This window comes from Entelurus aequoreus, linkage group LG27 (assembly GCF_033978785.1).
Source record: "Entelurus aequoreus isolate RoL-2023_Sb linkage group LG27, RoL_Eaeq_v1.1, whole genome shotgun sequence".
Classification (NCBI taxonomy): Eukaryota; Metazoa; Chordata; class Actinopteri; order Syngnathiformes; family Syngnathidae; genus Entelurus; species Entelurus aequoreus.
Genome location: NC_084757.1, coordinates 13,341,400 through 13,363,642, shown reverse-complemented (window position 1 = coordinate 13,363,642; position 22,243 = coordinate 13,341,400). Strand labels below are relative to the sequence as shown.

The 22,243-nt window shown below is 36.6% G+C and overlaps 1 protein-coding gene across 1 annotated transcript; it reads right to left on the bottom strand.

Annotated features, from left to right (window-relative positions):
- Positions 1 to 234: 234 nt before the first annotated feature.
- Positions 235 to 13,456, bottom strand: si:dkeyp-51f12.3 (uncharacterized protein LOC107988041 homolog). The gene is made up of 3 exons (XM_062038599.1): positions 13,195 to 13,456; positions 12,815 to 13,132; positions 235 to 1,052 (listed from the first exon to the last, which is right to left on the bottom strand). Exons 2-3 carry the CDS (start codon positions 13,084 to 13,086, stop codon positions 854 to 856), a joined length of 471 nt encoding a protein of 156 aa, XP_061894583.1. The 5' UTR covers positions 13,087 to 13,132; positions 13,195 to 13,456; the 3' UTR covers positions 235 to 853.
- Between the last annotated feature and the right edge of the window lie 8,787 nt (positions 13,457 to 22,243).

Sequence of the window (22,243 nt, the reverse complement as noted above, 5' to 3'; positions counted from 1 at the left end):
ATTCGTACCACAGCAAGTTTTAAATTGCGCTAAGACTGAACTTTTCTGGAAAAATATGCCAGAGCAGACTTGTTTCACTTTAATGAAAATCCTGAAAAAAAAGCTGCAAAATAAAAAAATATTTTATTTTTATTTTATTTTACTTTACTCATTCATCATATATATTTTTGTATTTTTGTTGACTCAAAAAAAAAATTATAAATACAATTTTTTTTTTTTTAAATGCTGAAATACTTTTTTCAGTGGGTCCATCTTGCTGACTCAATATGAGTCCCAAAAAGACGACAGACCAGCGTGACAGCAAACTAACAAACAAAAATATTTGTGAGACGTACTTTAATTGCACTTACAAATATCAAAGACAAAGCAGGATTCGTACCACAGCAAGTTTTAAATTGCGCTAAGACTGAACTTTTCTGGAAAAAGATGCCAGAGCAGACTTGTTTCACTTCGATGAAAATCCTGAAGAAAAAAAGCTGCGAAATCCCCCCCCAAAAAATGTTTTAATTTTATTTTACTTTACTCATTCATCATTTATTTTTTGTTGACTCCAAAAAAAAATTATAAATACATTTCTTTTTTTTCTTCTTAAATGCTCAAATACTTTTTTCGACAATTGCTTTCAACACAACAGGGCGCAAGAAAAGAATCTAAGTCCCGCCTCCTGATGCTAATTGTAGCGCTAAAGGCGGAAAAAAATTGCCAGTGTAAAAAAGAGGCTAAAGTTCAAACAGGAAGTGGTGGGCGTCGTCAAGGCAACAAAGTGTGAGTCCTGAAGGAGGTCCCGGTGGAAGGCACACGGAATGAAAACCAAAATTGGAAGTTAGCTCGCGAGCGTGCGGCGTTCGAACAGTTAAGGCACCGAGTGCAACATGTCCACCGGGGGGCGACGGTCGAGCCGCTCGCCGTGCTCTTGGATCTTCATCACAGTGTCGTACGACGGGGGCGGGTCCATTGTCCAGTGGGGCGGTGTCGCCGGTAAGGCCGGTTCGGGGTCCTGCGTGTCGCCGACGGAGTCCGTCGACATTTCCCGACGAATTCGGTCCAACCTCCTGAAGGTGAAAACGGGAAGACTTTATTGTGCATTTTACAACATTTTGACACTTTGTCGTCTACCACCATGCTTGACGGTAGGAATGGTGTTCCTGGGATTAAAGGCCTCACCTTTCTTCCTCCAAACATATTGCTGGGTATTGTGGCCAAACGGCTACATTTTTGTTTCATCTGACCACAGAACTTTCTTCCAGAAGGTCTTATCTTTGTCCATGTCCACTTTTAACAGTGACCTAGAACCCCTTTTCATCTTCACACCTGTTCCAAAGTGGATTTGATTCAGATTGGATCTAAATGAAGGTACGTAACCCAACACTGTTGTTGCAGCAAACATCTCATTTTTAGCTACAAATAAAAAAAATACATTGTAAATGATGTCATACATCATCGCGGCCACTAGGGAGTGTCTCGTGTTGAAACAATAACATGACATTAAATAAACCCCTTGTAAGATTAAAAAAAAGCTTTAATTCGGTTTTAAATGGGTGGAATTTTGTAGGGTTTTTTAAGAACTAAACATTAAAAAAAAATTAGATGCCATATTTCGACGAGAACAACGTAGTTTTTGGCGACAGGCCAGCGCTAAGCTAAATGCTAACGACAGAAGCTACAAGCCACACAGAAGACGACAACAACACAAGTCAAACCTGCCTGGACTCCCATAAATTCCAGCCATCCATCCATTTTGTACAGCTTGTCCCCCGTGAGTTGTATTTGTTTATTTTGATAATGTATGTCCACATTTTGAGTTTAAAGATGCTAGCCTTTTGTTAGCTTTAGGAAGCTAACTAGTTGAATGGCCACCCTCAACTGCCCCACATATGCTAGTAGAATAGTTTCATAATCATGTAAGAAATAACAATTACCGTAAATTCCGAACTGTAAGACGCTACTTTTTTTTTCCTACGTTTTGAACTTTGCGGCTTATAAAACAGTGCGGCTAATTTACGGATTTTTCTTCGCTGACGGTTATAATGCAGTAGTTAAAAAAAACCAAGCAAACCCACTGATAATGTGTGATATTGTTTGTGCTACGGCGCCATCTTTTGAATGAGTTTGCTCACTGCAGGTGCTGCTCTGTTCTTCCACTTAGTTCTTTCAACCGGAAGTAGAAGTGCCGTTCAGTCTTCTGGCCGTCCATAGCAAATCTACTTGTATGGATTCTTCATTCATCACTCCGAGCAACGTTTGTAAGTTTTACAATATAACTAAAATAATTCATATTTACTAAACCTTGCAATGTGTGACGACTGTAGGAGTGTTTGCATGCATGTTTGCACGTGCTATCGTACTGTCATCAAGGTAGCGTCGTTAGCATTAGCTAATATGTAACCAAAAAAATACAAAAATTTGCAAACAAAAATAATGGATTTGAAAGCTGAAAAAAAGATTTGGTAAATGAGAAAAATTGATTTAAAACTTCTAAATGTAAAATACATAAATAAAAGAAAGCCAAGATTGAAGTTGCGTATTAACCAAAAAAAATAAAAATAAAAATTTGCAAACAAGAAAAAGGGATTTTAAATTTTAAAAAAATGTTTCATTGAAATTAAAGGAGGCTCCGCCCACAAGATTGAAGTTGAGTCGGAAGGATTTGTAACGCAAAAAAAAAAATTTGCAACCAAAAACATTATTTATAACCAAAAAAATTATAATAATTAAACTTGTGTTGTTGTAGAGTTTTTTTAGTTGAAGATATATATTTTTAATTTTTAATTTTAATTTCCCAGAATTTTGGGGAGTTGTAAAAAAGGCATACATTTATCATGCAATTTTTTTCGGTTGCAAATTCCATTTTTTGGTGTGGTTGCATAAAAAGTTGTACACATTAAGACACAATTCAGGCATAAAATGTGCAGTTAAACAACATCACATCCTATTCAAATATCTTCCTGCTGGAAAATGTTGAGTGAATTGCTCAACATTGTGCTGGATTCATCGCTGCAGATAGTGCCATCAAGCCACTTTTGATTTAAGTTCCCATAAAAAAACAACTTATTATTAACATTGATCACGATGCAGTTAGCGTAGCATCATGGCACTTTTCTCCTGTTTTATATGTCATAGAAACTAATTGAGTCACTTAAAAGATGCCGATATATCCTTAAAATACTTCACATTTTCATGTTTTATGACTTTATCCATTGTGTCTGGGGGTAGATACATATAAAGGTATCATCCAAGGTGTTGGACACTTAGCAGAGCACGTCTTTGTTTACATTTCCGGTGAAGTCCGTCAAACTTAAACACGATCGTCTGCAGAACATTCTGTAATAATCCATCCATAAAAGTGTTGCCTCAAACACGTCACGACGACAAGACGAACTGTAAACTTCGACAAATGTTTTGGTGCACTGTATGTCCCGCACACCTAATATGGAGAAATAGCCTCGTTCCTCAGCTGCAGGCAAAAAAATGATGCAATCACCAGACTTGGCAGATGTTGATTCAGTTGTTGAATTTTGTATAAAAAAAAAAAAGCAATTTTCTGGTTTTAATATGGAATCACTTAATTCTGAGGGGGGAAAAAAATCACCCTGTAAATGTTCATTTCCGAAGCGAACACATGCATCAGGTTTAATGTGTTCATTAGTGCAGTGCTTTTCAACCTCTGTGTGTGAGATATTGTCTGCTGTGTCGTGGTAAATTATGCAACTTCACCTAATAGGTCCCAAAAATATGCAGGGTAACCACGTAATGCTCCATGTCAGTAGGTGGCAGCAGGTAGTTCATTGCTTTGTAAAAGTCGGAATGTGTCGGGTGAGACGAGGACGGTTTGTTGTGATCACAATATGCAGGTAAAAAACGTATATAATGCGTAAACCAAAAAATGAACATAAGGAAAAGGCGATGAAGCATAAGAATGGCTATGCAAAACACAAGTAAAACTGAACTGGCTACCAAGTAAACAGAAACAGAATGCTGGACGACAGCAAAAACTTACGGCGTCCTCAAAGTACAAACCCCGTTTCCATATGAGTTGGGAAATTGTGTTAGATGTAAATATAAACGGAATACAATGATTTGCAAATCCTTTTCAACCCATATTCAATTGAATGCACTACAAAGACAAGATATTTGATGTTCAAACTCAAACTTTATTTTTTTTTTGCAAATAATAATTAACTTAAAATTTCATGGCTGCAACACGAGCCGAAGTAGTTGGGAAAGGGCATGTTCACCACTGTGTTACATGGACTTTCCTTTTAACAACACTTAGTAAACGTTTGGGAACTGAGGAGACACATTTTTTTAGCTTCTCAGGTGGAATTCTTTCCCATTCTTGCTTGATGTACAGCTTAAATTGTTCAACAGTCCGGGGGTCTCCGTTGTGGTATTTTAGGCTTCATAATGCGCCACACATTTTCAATGGGAGACAGGTCTGGACTACCCGCACCCGCACTCTTTTACTATGAAGCCACGTTGATGTAACACGTGGCTTGGCATTGTCTTGCTGAAATAAGCAGGGGCGTCCATGGTAACGTTGCTTGGATGGCAACATATGTTGCTCCAAAACCTGTATGTACCTTTCAGCATTAATGGCGCCTTCACAGATGTGTAAGTTACCCATGTCTTGGGCACTAATACACCCCCATACCATCACAGATGCTGGCTTTTACACTTTGCACCTAGAACAATCCGGATGGTTCTTTTCCTCTTTGGTCCGGAGGACACGACGCCCACAGTTTCCAAAAACAATTTGAAATGTGGACTCGTCAGACCACAAACACTTTTCCACTTTGTATCAGTCCATCTTAGATGAGCTCAGGCCAAGCGAAGCCGACGGCGTTTCTGGGTGTTGTTGATAAACGGTTTTCGCTTGCACAGGAGAGTTTTAACTTGCACTTACAGATGTAGCGACCAACTGTAGTTACTGACAGTGGTTTTCTGAAGTGTTCCTGAGCCCATGTGGTGATATCCTTTACACACTGATGTGGCTTGTTGATGCGGTACAGCCTGAGGGATGGAAGGTCACGGGCTTAGCTGCTTACGTGCAGTGATTTCTCCAGATTCTCTGAACCCTATGATGATATTAGGGAGCGTAGATGGTGAAATCCCTAAATTCCTTGCAATAGCTGGTTGAGAAAGGTTTTTCTTAAACTGTTCAACAATTTGCTCGTGCATTTGTTGACAAAGTGGTGACCCTCGCCCCATCCTTGTTTGTGAATGACTGAGCATTTCATGGAATCTACTTTTTATACCCAATCATGGCACCCACCTGTTCCCAATTTGCCTGTTCACCTGTGGGATGTTCCAAATAAGTGTTTGATGAGCATTCCTCAACTTTATCAGTATTTATTGCCACCTTTCCCAACTTCTTTGCCACGTGTTGCTGGCATCAAATTCTAAAGTTAATGATTATTTGCAAAAAAAAAAATGTTTATCAGTTTGAACATCAAATATGTTGTCTTTGTAGCATATTCAACTGAATATGGGTTGAAAATGATTTGCAAATCATTGTATTCCGTTTATATTTACATCTAACACAATTTCCCAACTCATATGGAAATACATGATATCAACAATGTCCACACAAAGAAGGACAGCAACAACTTAAATAGCCTTGCTTGCTAACACAAAGCAGGTGCGGGTAGACATGAAACTGCTACAGGAAAACACCCAACAAAACAGGAAGGGCCACCAAAATAACAGCGCAGGACAAGAACTAAAAGCACTACACAGGAAAACACCAACAAACTCAAAATAAGTCACGACGACCTGGTGGAGTTTAATTGTTTAACCTCAAAAAAGGTTGAAAAACACTGCATTAGTGTGCAGTTAAAAAAAGAGTGTTCACACCTCGGAGAGCTGTTGCAGCAGGTGGATTGACATGAATCATGGCTCGGACACGAGAGATGTCAATTGGAACAAAGGAGAGGATTATCAAACGTCTGCAAGAAGTTGCAAAAGATGTTTTGAATGTTCACAGTCAGCTGTGTCTAACATCTGGACCAAGTACAAACAACGTGGGAAGGCAAGCAGGCTGGTAGACCGAGGAAAACATCAAAGTGTCAAGACAGACAACTTTAGGCAATATGTCTTGAAAATGCAAAACAAACAAACGTCTGTAACCGAACTGTAAGAAAGTGCCTCAAGGAAATGGAATTTAAATTCAAGAAAGCTAAACAAAAGTCGTCTTTAGCATCCAAACATAATATAATAAGGCTCCAATGGACTAAGGAAAAGCAACGGTGGACTATGGATGACTACATGAAAGACATATTCAGTCTTGAATCCGCATTGGGCAAGGTGAGGATGCTGGAACTTTTGTTTGGTGTCCTTCCAATGAGATTTATGAAGACGACTGCCTGAAGAAAACATGCACATTTCCACAGTCATTGATGATATGAGGCTGCATGTCAGGTCATGGCACTGTGGAGATGGCTGCCATTACATCCTCAATAAGTGTACACTTGTCTCTTATAGGGTTGTACGGTAGACATGTATTAGTCGTGTCATTGCTGGTTTTAAGAACAGAGGAGCACGTTCGGCAGCGCACGATCACGGAATACTTACAAGCAGACACAGTGTGGAGACAGAAAAGGGAGAACGGACGCATTTTGGCTTAAAAACTAAAGATAAAGGTGAAGTTATAACACTGAAACGCCCTCAGGAAGAGGTGCTTTAAGACATGGCTAGCTAGCTAGCGGCGAACGTCCATCCGCAGTCTGCAGGGTTGTAGCTACGTCTAAATCCCTAATCCTCGTCTCCATGGCGACAAATAAAGTACGTTTCTTTAAGTATCATCCCTGCAGGACGAGGAATAGCTAAACATGCTTCACTACACACCGTAGCTCACCGGCATCAACATGTAAACAAACGCCATGGGTGGATCTACACCTGACATCCACTGTAATGATACCAAATACAGGAGCGTATCTAGTCAATACTACTATGTTTACGTCGATATTTTTAGCATCACCAACTCTTCTTTCGTTTTTAAAAAAATTTATATTATGTTTATAAACTTTGAGCATGATTAATGTATGATCCTGTAACTACTTGGTATCGGATCGATACCCAAATGTTTGGTATCATCCAAAACTAATGTAAAGTATCAAAAAACAGAATAATAAGTGATTATTACATTTTAACAGGAGTGTAGATAGAACATGTTGAAAGAGAAAGTAAGCAGATATTAACAGTAAATGAACAAGTAGATTAATAACTCATTTTCTACCTCTTGTCCTTAATAATGTTGACAATGGAAAATGACACAATATGTTACTGCATATGTCAGCAGCTAAATTAGGAGCTTTTGTTTGTTTGCTTACTAATAAAAGACAAGTTGTCTTGTATGTTCACTATTTTATTTAAGGACAAACTTGCAATAATAAACATATGTTTAATGTACCCTAAGATTTGTTTTGTTAAACTAAAGCCAATAATGACATTTTTTGTGGTCCCCTTTGTTTAGAAAAGTACCGAAAAGTATTGAAATACATTTTATACTGCTATCGGGACAACACTGGTCTCTTATTCCATCAATGAAAAGGATGATTGGGGATGATGACATCATTTTTCAAGATAATAATGCATCTTGCCATGGAGCGAAAGCTGTAAAAAGTTTCCTTGAAGAAAGACGCATAAGGTCTGCAATAAATCAAGTGAAAATGTGTGGTGGAAATGGAAGAAAAAGGTCCATGCACCTTATAACGTTTCTTAAAGCCAGAAAGTCACCATTTAAAATGACTTTATTTTTTTCGCTACAAAATGAAACAACCGAGTCGACATCCTCCAAGTCTGGTGACATGTTCATCATGTTTACATGGGCTTGTATTTTCCCTCACAGGAATTCAGATTCCAAACCAAAATGCGCCACATTTCCTCAAAAGGTTGCCCAAAGTGTCATCCACCCGAACACAGTTCAGTATACGCCTCACCCCAAATAAATCTTTTACTTAAAAAAAACTGGGGAAAAAAAGTGACTTCACTAGAAGAACTGCCGTGTTTCACCGAGCAGAAGAAGAGTCATCAGGAAGGAGACATTAAATAATGAATGAGGTCTGTTTAGTGTTTGCTTACACGAGCTTTAGCAGAGGTGAGAGCATTGATCCTACACACACACACACACACACACACACACATTCTTGTATTTCTTACCTTCTGCAGACCTCTGAAAAATTACCTACCTCTTTAGGACCACCCTTTCTAGATATATAAAGATTTGTATTTACAACATTAATAATATATACATACTATGCAAATATAAAAAAGCTTGTTGTAAAAAAAAAAAACGAGTTGAAATTTCACAAGAAAAAGGTCAGAATTTCACAAGAAAAAATTTGGGCAGTGTTATAATAATAAAAGTCGTCATTTTACTCAACGCAAGTCAAAATGGTACAAGAAAAACTGAACATTTGTGCAATATTATGATGAAAGTTGGAATTTTACTCAATAACAGTCGCAATTTTACAAGAAAAGCTTAAAATTTTGGCAATTTTATGAAAAGGGTCGTAATTTTGCTCGACAAAAGTCACAGTTTTATAAGAAAACTTTAAAATGTTGGCAACATTATGAAAATAATCGGAATTTTACTTGGCAAAATTATGACAAAAGTCATAATTTTACTCAAAATAATTCACTATTTTACAAGAACAACACAGAAATGTGCAATATTGTGTCAGAAAAGTCAGAATTTTACATGACAAATGTCAACATTTTACATAAAAAAGTAATAATTTTACATAAAAAAGTAATCATTTTACATAAAGAGTAATAATTTTACATAAAAAAGTAATCATTTTACGAGAAAATATTGCAATATTACAGAAACAGAAAGAAAATGAAAATTTGTTCACAATTTTATAAGAAAAAAGTTGACATTGTGAGAAAGACTGCTTTTAGTTAATTTATTTTTTGAATGTTTTGTTGGTAATTGGTTTTTAATCTTCATTATTTACTTCAAGTTATTACAGTATGTCTCTATATACATATTTATTTCATTTTTTAAATTAATTTTGGCCAAAGGGGGCGCATTTTAATTTCTTACACACACTTGTTATTACATATGTTGGCCAGAGGGGGAGCACTTCAAATGTTTACACACACTTGTTATTTCATATGTTGGCCAGAGGGGGAGCACTTATAAATACGACATACAGTCAATTTGAAAAATCCCTCCTTTTTGGGACCACCCTCATTTTGATAGATTTCACCAGCAGGGGTGCAAATGAGACATTCTCTATTAGATGCAATGTTATTGGGACCATGATTTATGTCCTCACTTGTTCACACCTCCTCATATGGAAGCTACTTTTCCTTATTATGTCTCAAGAAGTGTAGAAATACAAGAACACACACACACACACACTTTGTACACAGGGACATCAGGTCAATGAAGAGTTGAGGAGTAATTTTAACCGTGCATTGTCACTTTTTCAAAAGCATCTTTATTATTGCAGGTGTATTTACTGAAGGGCTCAGTCTAGCATATATTTTATATGTAATACAGAGCAGTTCACTCACAAATGAAGTACATTTCCCCAAATCCTTGCAGACACATTGCTTTTGAAGTCATTTCCCAGCAGGCACCAGACATTGAAACAGCGTTGAGAACTTGTTGAATTAGGTCCTGATGTTGATCAACTCAAACAGAACGTTGAAACAACATGCTTTTTGACGACGTTTAATCAATGTTGGGTTGTGATGTTGATTTGAACATTGAATTTTGGTCATTTTCCAAACAACATTCTTCCAACACAAATACAACGTTGAAACAACATGCTTTTTGAAGACGTTTAATCAATGTTTGGTTCTGACGTTTTTTTGACCATTGAATTTTGGTCATTTTCCTGATAGTATTTTACAACACAAATACAACGTTGAAACAACATGCTTTTTGAAGACGTTTAATTAAAGTTTGGTTGTGACGTTTTTTTGACCGTTGAATTTTGGTCATTTCCCAACCAATATTTTTACAACACAAATACAACGTTGAAACAACATGCTTTCTGACTACGTTTAATCAATGTTGGGTTCTGACGTTGATTTGAACATTGAATTGTGGTAATTTTCCAACCAATATTTTACAACACAAATATAAAATTGAAACAACATGCTTTTTGACAACGTTTAATCAATGTTGGGTTTTGACGTTTTTTTCGTATCCAATATTCTACAACACAAATACAACATTAAAACAACATGCTTTTTGACAACGTTTAATCAACGTTATGGAATAAGCGGTAGAAAATGGATGGATGGATTGATGGGTTGTGACGTTGATTTGGTCATTTTCCAACCAACATTCTACAACACAAATACAACGTTGAAACAACGTTTAATCAATGTTGGGTTTTGACGTTTTTTTGACCGTTGAATTTTGGTCATTTCCCAACCAATATTTTTACAACACAAATACAACGTTGAAACAACATGCTTTTTGACAACGTTTAATCAATGTTGGGTTTTGACGTTTTTTTGACCGTTGAATTTTGGTCATTTCCCAACCAATATTCTACAACACAAATACAACGTTAAAACAACATGCTTTTTGACGACGTTTAATCAATGTTGGGTTGTGATGTTGATTTGAACATTGAATTTTGGTCATTTTCCAAACAACATTCTTCCAACACAAATACAACATTGAAAGAACATGCTTTTTGAAGATGTTTAATCAATGTCGGGTTGTGACGTTTTTTTGACCGTTGAATTTTGGTCATTTCCCAACCAATATTTTTACAACACAAATACAACGTTGAAACAACATGCTTTTCGCCGACGTTTAATCAATGTTGGGTTTTGACGGTTTTTTTACCCTTGAATTTTGGTCATTTTTTCGTATCCAATATTCTACAGCACAAATACAACATTAAAACAACATGCTTTTTGACAACGTTTAATCAACGTTATGGAATAAGCGGTAGAAAATGGATGGATGGATTGATGGGTTGTGACGTTGATTTGGTCATTTTCCAACCAACTTTCTACAACACAAATACAACGTTGAAACAACGTTTAATCAATGTTGGGTTTTGACGTTTTTTTTGACCGTTGAATTTTGGTCATTTCCCAACCAATATTCTACAACACAAATACAACGTTAAAACAACATGCTTTTTGACGACGTTTAATCAATGTTGGGTTGTGATGTTGATTTGAACATTGAATTTTGGTCATTTTACAAACAACATTCTTCCAACACAAATACAACATTGAAAGAACATGCTTTTTGAAGACGTTTAATCAATGTCGGGTTGTGACGTTTTTTTGACCGTTGAATTTTGGTCATTTCCCAACCAATATTTTTACAACACAAATACAACGTTGAAACAACATGCTTTTCGCCGACGTTTAATCAATGTTGGGTTTTGGCGGTTTTTTTACCCTTGAATTTTGGTCATTTTTTCGTATCCAATATTCTACAGCACAAATACAACATTAAAACAACATGCTTTTTGACAACGTTTAATCAACGTTATGGAATAAGCGGTAGAAAATGGATGGATGGATTGATGGGTTGTGACGTTGATTTGGTCATTTTCCAACCAACATTCTACAACACAAATACAACGTTGAAACAACGTTTAATCAATGTTGGGTTTTGACGTTTTTTTGACCGTTGAATTTTGGTCATTTCCCAACCAATATTTTTACAACACAAATACAACGTTGAAACAACATGCTTTTTGACTACGTTTAATCAATGTTGGGTTCTGACGTTGATTTGAACATTGAATTGTGGTAATTTTCCAACCAATATTCTACAACACAAATACAACATTGAAACAACATGCTTTTTGTCGACGTTTAATCAATGTTGGGTTCTGACGTTGATTTGAACATTGAATTGTGGTAATTTTCCAACCAATATTCTACAACACAAATATAACGTTGAAACAACATGCCTTTTGACGACGTTTAATCAATGATGGGTTTTGACGTTTTTTTGACCGTTGAATTTTGGTCATTTTCCAAACAACATTCTACAAAACAAATACAACATTAAAACAACATGCTTTTTGACAACGTTTAATCAATGTTGGGTTCTGACGCTGATTTGAACATTGAATTTTGGTCATTTTCCAACCAACATTGTAGAAAACAAATACAACTTTGAAACAACATGCTTTTTTGACAACTTTTAATCAATGTCGGGTTGTGACGTTGATTTGAACATTGAATTTTGGTCATTTCCCAACCAACGTGGCTCCAATGTTAGACATCAACCTTGCCTCAATTTACAAATACAACTATTTTGCAACGTTGTTTCAATGTCAGTTTTAAAGGACATGTATGTATAATCAACATTGTATCAATGCCTTGTGCCTGCTGGGTTCCTTATTGCGTGTTTGTTCCTATACCAACCAGGGCTGCCCCAAAATATTTTTTCAGAGGGCCCCATTACAAAAAAAAACTAATGCTTTTTTAAATTATGTGAAACAATTTTTATACTTTTTATATACAACCTTGAAATCAATTTGATGCTTGTTTTGTACTTTAAATGAATATCTATTTCAATATTTTTGTGTGCAAAATTTTTTAAAAAATTACATAATTTTGACATTTTAATTTTAACATTAAAATGAAAAAAATTATGACCCATCCTCACTCATTCCAGACAGGCACTAGTGCTGTGCGCCACAGGAGGGGTGAAATTTGACACTATATTATTTTCAGTGACTGAGCAGGAAGCGGCTGGGAATATTTTATATAAAGCGCCCTGTTATTTATTAATTGACATTTTTAATACGCTTTTTCACGCAAAAAAAAAAAAAAAGAAATTTATAATGTAGTGATAATAAATGTTACCTACCGCTGAATGGCCAGGGACTGTTGCGGGCTGAACCGGGTCCCCGTACGCGGGTGCAGCAGGAAGTGTCCCGGCACCGGCACCGCCACCTGCAGGTTCTTCATGGCCATGCACAGCCCGCTCACCAGCAGGCCCACGCCCCCCAGCCCGAAGAAAAGACCCACACCGAACCACGGCGCCGAGTGGTTCGGTAACCCCACGCACAGAGCCACGGCCCCCCCGGCGATCATCATGAGCACGCCCAGGAAGAGCAGCACTCCCTGGGGCAGCGGCATCTCCGGAGTCCGCCCCTTACCTCCGGGGGTCTCGGCGCGCCTCCGCCTGCAGACAACACCTCCAGCACATAAGTGGAAGAAGTCAAAAGAAAGAAAATACTTTCCTACCTGGTTGCGAAAAGATTGTTTTAACATGGCGTTTTCCTCCCCGGCATCAACACTCATCTCGTCCCCGCACAGGCGCTTCGCCAGGCGGGGGAAACACTCCCATCGCCTCGGTCCGCGCCTGCTGGTGCGCAAACATATCCGGCTTGCCTGCACTGGTTTGCGGCTAGAAAGAGCTGTCCTCGCCGGGGAGACGCCTCATGTAGGCCGGGGACGCTTTTTGCCGTGAAGCAACAGAGGAAGTGTGGATTTGTGGAAGTGTTTTTTTTTTCCTGTTTTTTTTTTTTTTTTTTTTTTAAATAAGGAGGGGTTTTCTGTGACGAGAGCAGGGTGGGCTGGACGCCATTCCCCTCTTCCTCCCTGTTGCAGACTCTGCAACAATACCGTGCATTATTACCATTGGCCATAGCAACATTATTGACATTATGTCATTATGGGTGAGGGCGGACCTACGTCACTTCCGCCTACCAATCCCCTAGCAACCGGGAATTCGTTGAAAACAAACCAGCTCACAGCGAACACAGCATTGACAGAAAAAGCATTTAACGAGCGTTGTGGCTTGGAAGTCGGCGTTAAATCTTTCATTTACGCATGTTTACTTATTCGCATATCGTGTGAAAAAACGAAAATGTATTATTTGCGTCAGACTCGTCTCTGTGAACTTTAAAGCTTCTCAGGCTTAGCTTAGCTTGCTAGTTAGCTTAGCCTGCGCGCTACTAAGAAAGAGACGCATTTTGCGACTGTCTTGAAAAGTTGATTAAATGGCAACATGAAAATTATAGGGTTTATTGGTTTTTAAAAACCCAACTGTTAAGTGCAAATTTAAACGAAACCGGTTTTCGAAAATAGCTAGCTAGGCTATAGACTATATAGTATATTACTTACTTAACTTAATCCTCTTCTTCCCGGATGGGAAATAAGGCTTCGACAACTCGACGCCATTCATCTCGCTGCTGTGCTCGTCTCTGTGCCTCGCCCCATGTAAGCTTCATCTCTTTCAGCTCCCCTTCAACTGTTCTTCGCCAGGTGTTCTTTGGCCGCCCTGGCTTACGTTTTCCCGGTGGTGTCCATCTTAACGCTGCCTTTGGTATCCTCTCGTTGTCAAGTTTTCGAAAATAGCTAGCTAGGCTATAGACCAGGGGTCACCAACCTTTTTGGAAGCAAGAGCTACTTCTTGGGTAGTGATTAATGCGAAGGGCTACCAGTTTGATACACACTTCAATAAATTGCCAGAAATAGCCAATTTGCTCAATTTACCTTTAACTCTATGTTATTATTAATAATTAATGATATTTACACTTAATTGAACGGTTTAAAAGAGGAGAAAACACGAAAAAAATGACAGTTAAATTTTGAAACATAGTTTATCTTCAATTTCGACTCTTTAAAATTCAAAATTCAACCGAAAAAAAGAAGAGAAAAACGAGCTAATTCGAATCTTTTGGAAAAAATTAAAAAAATAATTTATGGAACATCATTAGTAATTTTTCCTGATTAAGACTAATTTTAGAATTTTGATGACATGTTTTAAATAGGTTAAAATCCAATCTGCACTTTCTTAGAATATATAACAAATTGGACCAAGCTATATTTCTAACAAAGACAAATCATTATTTCTTCTAGATTTTTCAGAACAAAAATTTTAAAAGAAATTCAAAAGACTTTGAAATAAGATTTAAATTTGATTCTACAGATTTTCTAGATTGAATTTTAATCATAATAAGTTTGAAGAAATATTTCACAAATATTCTTCGTCGAAAAAACAGAAGCTAAAATGAAGAATTAAATTAAAATGTATGTATTATTCTTTACAATAAAAAAAAATAAATGTACTTGAACATTGATTTAAATTGTCAGGAAAGAAGAGGAAGGAATTTAAAAGGTAAAAAGGTATATGTGTTTAAAAATCCTAAAATCAATTTTAAGGTTGTATTTTTTCTCCAAAATTGTCTTTCTGAAAGTTATAAGAAGCAAAGTAAAAAAAATTAATGAATTTATTTAAACAAGTGAAGACCAAGACTTTAAAATATTTTCTTGGATTTTCAAATTCTATTTGAGTTTTGTCTCTCTTAGAATTAAAAATGTCGGGCAAAGCGAGACCAGCTTGCTAGTAAATAAATACAATTTAAAAAATAGAGGCAGCTCACTGGTAAGTGCTGCTATTTGAGCTAGTTTTAGAACAGGCCAGCGGGCTACTCATCTGGTCCTTACGGGCTACCTGGTGCCCGCGGGCACCGCGTTGGTGACCCCTGCTATAGACTATATAGTACATACCGCATGTTATTTTTGTACAACAACAACTTCAGCTGTCGAACGTTATAAGGTACAAATTCAACAAGTACAACATTAGCACGGACGGTATAGCCAAGTTGTGGTTAAGAAGGTGGATTTTTGTTCCTTATATTTACCAGAAACGAAGTGATCCGAACACACGACCCGGGACTTTGGGGGACTCCAGTGAGAACCGTCCTCGTTTTCCCGGTGTAAAGCTGCGAGCCATTTGTCTCGTCTCTGTGGGCTTTTATCACGCTTTGGCAGAACAAAATACAACCTTTGTTTTCCCTGTTTCCGGTTGTGGTTAGCACGACCAAAAACAACACAGTTTTTCTGCATTTTGGAGGCAGAATGACGGGTTTAACCAGCGTAGGTCGACAGGTTAAAGAGTAATGGCAACGGTTTGTTTTCAACGCCAGTCTGGTTGCTATGGCTCGAAGAACCCGTATGTAGCTCAGTTGCCCGGATGTCGGCCCTCACCTATTGGCTTTATTTTAACAAAAAAAAATCTTAGGGTACATTAAAACATATGTTTCTTATTGCAATTTTGTCCTTACATAAAATAGTGAACATACAAGACAACTTGTCTTTTATTAGTAAGTAAACAAACAAAGGCTACTAATTTAGCTGCTGACATATGCAAAATATGGACTCCTGAAAAACACACCACTTTGTTGCACCACCTCTGGCTTTTATAACAGTTTGCAGTCTCTGAGGCATGGACTTATTAACCAGTGACAAACTCAACTCTTCATCAGTCTTGCATGGACCATTTTCTTCCAATTCCACCACACATTTTCACTTGGACTGAGATCTTGCAGACCTTATATATCTTTCTTCAAGGAAACTTTTTACAGTGTTTGCTCTACGGCAGGTGTCACCAACCTTTTTGAAACCAAGAGCTACTTCTTAGGTACTGATTAATGCGAAGGGCTACCAGTTTGATACACACTTAATTAAATTGCCAGAAATAGCCAATTTTCTCAATTTACCTTTAACTCTATGTTATTATTAACAATTAATGATATTTATCTTTGTGGAAACACTGATCATTTTAATGATTTCTCACATTAAATATATATTGAAACAGATAAATATCAATATGCAACACTTTATTTTTATATTTTCTCTAAGTGCACATTTTTCAAATTGAACATTTTCAAATGATCACTTCTAAGACAATCTTGTGAAATCACAATATCCCATTTTAACTAGCTAGCCACTAACATTTTTTTAACAAATCATGAATTACTTTGCACCATGTTTGTACAAATAACTCATGTAAAATAAAAATAATTTATGGAACATCATTAGTATTTTTTCCTGATTAAGATTAATTTTAGAATTTTGATGACATGTTTTAAATAGGTTAAAATCCAATCTGCACTTTGTTAGAATATATAACAAATTGGACCAAGCTATATTTCTAACAAAGACAAATCATTATTTCTTCTAGATTTTCCAGAACAAAATTTTTAAAAGAAATTGAAAAGACTTTGAAATAAGATTTAAATTTGATTCTACAGATTTTCTAGAATTGCCAGAATATTTTTTTTGAATTTTAATCATAATAACTTTGAAGAAATATTTCACAAATATTCTTCGTCGAAAAAACAGAAGCTAAAATGAAGAATTAAATTAAAATGTATTTATTATTCTTTACAATAAAAAATAAAAAAATTACTTGAACATTGATTTAAATTGTCAGGAAAGAAGAGGAAGGAATTCAAAAGGTAAAAAGGTATATGTGTTTAAAAATCCTAAAATCATTTTTAAGGTTGTATTTTTTCTCTAAAATTGTCTTTCTGAAAGTTATAAGAAGCAAAGTAAAAAAAATAAATGAATTTATTCAAACAAGTGAAGACCAAGTCTTTAAAATATTTTCTTGGATTTTCAAATTCTATTTGAGTTTTGTCTCTCTTAGAATTAAAAATGTCGAGCAAAGCGAGCAAAAGACTCTTAAGACTAATAAAGAAGTCTAAACCGTCTCACGGCAATGTCTTCCCTGGATGGTCCTGAGAATCCGCACGACAGTTAGGACTGTCACACTAGTAAATAAATACAATTTAAAAAATAGAGGCAGCTCACTGGTAAGTGCTGCTATTTGAGCTATTTTTAGAACAGGCCAGCGGGCGACTCATCTGGTCCTTACGGGCGACCTGGGGCCCGCGGGCACCGCGTTGGTGACTCCTGCTCTAGGGCAAGATGCATTATTATCTTGAAAAATGATGTCATCATCCCCAATCATCCTTTTCATTGATGGAATAAGAGACTAGTGTTGTCCCAATAGCAATATTTTGGTACCGGTACCAGAATGTATTTCGATACTTTTCTGAATCAAGGGGACCACAAAAAATAGCATTATTGGCTTTATTAGGGACCGAATGTCCCTTTAGGACAGAGGACCCTAATGTATTTGTAAGGTTTTATTATTATTACACCGCCGCCTCTTTGAGCTGTAATTTGACCCCCTTAACATGCTTCAAAACTCACCAAACTGGACACACACATCAGGACTGGTAAAAATTGCGATCTAATAAAAAAACCCAACCCCAAAACTCAAAGTTGCGCTCTAGCGCCCCCTAGGAAGAAAACAGACAAAACTGCCTGTAACTTCCAGTAGGAATGTCGTAGAGACATGAAACAAAAACCTCTATGTAGGTCTCACTTAGACCTAGATTTCATTCACTGACAACCCCCAGCAAAAATCAACAGGAAGTTTGCAATTCCCCCTTCAAAACAAAAGTTTTGTAAAAACCAGTCACATTTTTTCAAACATTATCTCCTCTGAGCGCGTTTGTCGTGTCGGCTTCAAACTAGCACAGGAGAGAGATTGAACCCTTCTGATTAAAAGTTGATGAAAGAGTTTTAATTACTGCTCCGGTTTGGATTTTATGTGCCGTCAAAGTCGGTCCCGTCCATCGCTTCTTGCAGCTTTAATTTTGACAAAAAATCTTAGGGTACATTAAACATATGTTTATTATTGCAAGTTTGTCCTTAAATAAATTAGTGAACATAATAGACAACTTGTCTTTTATTAGTAAGTAAACAAACAAAGGCTCCTAATTTAGCTGCTGACATATGCAGTAACATATTGTGTCATTTTTCATTCTAATATTTTGTCAACATTATTAAGGACAAGTGGTAGAAAATGAATTATTAATCTACTTGTTCATTTACTGTTAATATCTGCTTCCATTCTCTTTTAACATGTTCTATCTACACTTCGGTTAAAATGTAATAATCGCTTGTTCTTCTGTTGTTTGGATACTTTACATTAGTTTTGGATGATACCACAAATTTGGGCATCAATCTGTAACCAAGTCGTTACAGGATCATTAGAGATGTCCGATAATATCGGCCGATAAATGCTTTAAAATGTAATATCGGAAATTATCGGTATCGTTGTTTTTTTTATCGGTATCGTTTTTTTGTTGTTGTTTTTTATTAAATCAACATAAAAAACACAAGATACACTTACAATTAGTGCACCAACCCAAAAAAACCTCCCTCCCCCATTTACACTCATTCACACAAAAGGGTTGTTTCTTTCTGTTATTAATATTCTGGTTCCTACATTATATATCAATATATATCAATACAGTCTGCAAGGGATACAGTCCGTAAGCACACATGATTGTGCGTGCTGCTGGTCCACTAATAGTACTAACCTTTAACAGTTAATTTTACTCATTTTCATTAATTACTAGTTTCTATGTAACTGTTTTTATATTGTTTTACTTTCTTTTTTATTCAAGAAAATATTTTTAATTTATTTATCTTATTTTATTTTATTAATTTTAAAAAAAGGACCTTATCTTCACCATACCTGGTTGTCCAAATTAGGCATAATAATGTGTTAATTCCACGACTGTATGTATCGGTATCGGTAATTAAAGAGTTGGACAATATCGGATAACGGCAAAAAGCCATTATCGGACATCCCTAAGGATCATACATTGGTCATATTCAAAGTCCTCATGTGTCCAGGGACGTATTTCCTGAGTTTATAAACATAATATACATTTTTTTTAAACAAAAAAAAATGCTGTGATGCCAAAAAAATATCGACGTAATCATAGTAGTATGGACTAGATACGCTATTGTACGTGGTATCATTACAGTGGATGTTAGGTGTAGATCCACCGATGCCGTTTGTTTATATTTTATTGTCCTGGAAGTGCTGCAGGGAATTCTGGGAATTTTGTTCTTTAGTGTTTATGTTGTGTTGCGCTGCAGATATTCTTCCAAAATGTGATTGTCGTCGTTGTTGTTTAGTGTGGTGTCACTATATGGCACATGTTTATGACAGTGTTGGCATTGTTCATACTGCCACCCTTAGTGTGACATGTATGGCTGTTGACTAAGTATGCGTTTCATTCGCTCGTGAGCAGCGTGTTTTGCGTAAAGATTACCGTCATTGATTCATTTTCGGGCTCATTAAATCTTAGTCAGGTTTAGTTAATTATAGACTATATGAATTGTGACTTTTTTTTATTATGTAAAACAGACCTAACTCGTCACAAAATTAACTACAATAAGATAGATTTTTCCCAAAATTGTTTTAAAGATTGAAATTTGCTATTAGTCCCATGTAGTTCAGCAAGTGTAAAAAGACTTATTAGAATTTCACACAAAAATAAAGCTGGATTTTATTGCACTTAGCTGGCAACTAGTATTACTGCTTAAGACTTAACTGTTGATTTCAACATATTTTCACTTTTTAATTATGGGCCTGCTGCAATGCAAGCAAAGCAGCCCATATTATTATTGCTCATACTTAGACTTTTATTATTATAGTTCCGCACGTTTCTCTTACGATTAATACGAGACGAGCCGGCCAACGAACCCCCACATATGTTACACCATCGGAAAGGTTGGTGCGTGACACTTGTAAAACTGTTAGCATGCTAACATTAAAGTGCTAACTTTCTTTGCTAAATGTACTATTTTTTCTCAAATTCCCCAGACATACACCTTGTAGTCATATAACTTGGTATGTGACACAAGCTAACTATTATCATTCTCACGTTAGCTTGCTAACATGCTAACATTAGCATGCTAACTTGTTTAGCTAATTTTGCAACCGTTTCATCGAGGGTCATAAAACTTGGTATGTGACACTTGTTACCTGTTAGCATGCAGACAAAAGCATGCTAGCAAGCTAACTTAAGTATGCTAACCCATTCTTCTAATTTTAATTTTTTTTCCTATTTATATACCTTTGAGTCGTATAACTTGGTATATGAAACATGCTGACTGTTATCATGCTATCGCTAGCACACGTGCTACGTGTTGTCATTTTTGTGTAAACATGCTACTGTTTTAGGCTAGCTCTGTGGCTCATTTTGTACAGTGACTCCTAAAACTCACGGATTCAGACACTCGGCACCATCTAATAAGTACGGCGGCTTCCGGCGACCCCCGGCCAGATGTCCAGGGCACAGATAGCAGGCCCATCAAAATTTTCGTGGGAATTTTCTAGTTATAGTTCCGCACGTTTCTCTTAGAATTAATACAAGACGAACCGGCCAACGAACCCCCACATATGTTATACCATCGGAAAGGTCTCACTCGCGCCTATGGCGGTACTTTACGTTGGCAATATTTCATGTTGGAAAAAAAAAAGGGCCAATTGAATGGGTACCTACCCTTTTAATGGGACAAACGGCAAAAAGACAAGATTACCTCCTCTTGTTACCGCCTACTTTCGGTGCTTAATGTCTCATTTTGTTCACACACGTGTCTACTTTCGACACTAGCTAACTAATAGCATGCTAACGTTAGCTTGCTTGCATGCTAACATAAGCATGGTAATTTTGAGCTAAATTTGCTTCTGTTCACCCCAGAGTCAAATAACATGCTAGCAAGCTAGTATTAGCATGCTAACTTTTTTTTTTTTGTTGCTGTTTTTTCACTTTTTTCTCTAATCCCGCATCCATACACCTTACAGCCGTGTTACTTGGTATCTGAGACATGCCAACTGTTAGCATGCCATTGTTAGCACACATGCTAAGTGTTACATTTTAATGTTAGCATGCTAATGTTTTAGGCTAGCTCTATAGCTCATTTTGTACAGCTACACCTAAGACTCCCGGATTCAGATACTGCACCATCTTCCGACAACCCCCGGCCATAGGTCCAAGGCACAGATAGCAGGCCCATTAAAATTTCCACGAGAATTTTTGTAGTTTTTAATATCCTGCAGTTTAATTTTGCAATACTGTGGATTTGACTTAATACGTTAATGAATACCACAAATACACGAATACTGAATGGATTATTTTTTATTTAATTTAAATTTTCCTTTCTGGTTCCACTGAACAAATTAGATTTTTAGATTCATTCAAGTTGAATGACAAACAATTTTTTAATGAGCTTGTATAATAATTTGCAATATCTACGATATTTACACAATGGTAATATTTGAGCGAGTATTATCTAGAGAATGCTTACATAATATTTATACTTCATGTTTGCATAAAAGTTTTATGACATTTAGAAAATATTTTCCAGATGTTTGCACGGAAATTACGCCATATTGCCGCACGTTTGCACATAGTTAATTGTTGTTTTGTGTTAGTTCCTGTCCTGTGCTTTTATTTTGGTGGCTCCTGTGGTTTGGTTGGTGTTTTCCCCTGGCACTTCTGTGCCGGAGCATTTCCCCTCACCTGTTTTCTGTTTGCAATCAAGACTACTTAAGTTGATCCTTTTTCTACCTTCGTTGTCGGGACATTGATGATGTTGTTTTCTCTTCGCTGGACTACTGAGGAGCCTT

What these genes read in the sequence shown, in the direction of transcription:
- si:dkeyp-51f12.3 (XM_062038599.1), bottom strand. Translation starts at nt 13,086, where the DNA reads ATGCCGCTGCCCCAGGGAGTGCTGCTCTTCCTGGGCGTGCTCATGATG. An exon ending in CAGTCCCTGGCCATTCAGCG is followed by an intron (nt 1,053 to 12,814) that starts GTAGGTAACATT and finishes TTTCACCTTCAG; the next exon opens with GAGGTTGGACCGAATTCGTC.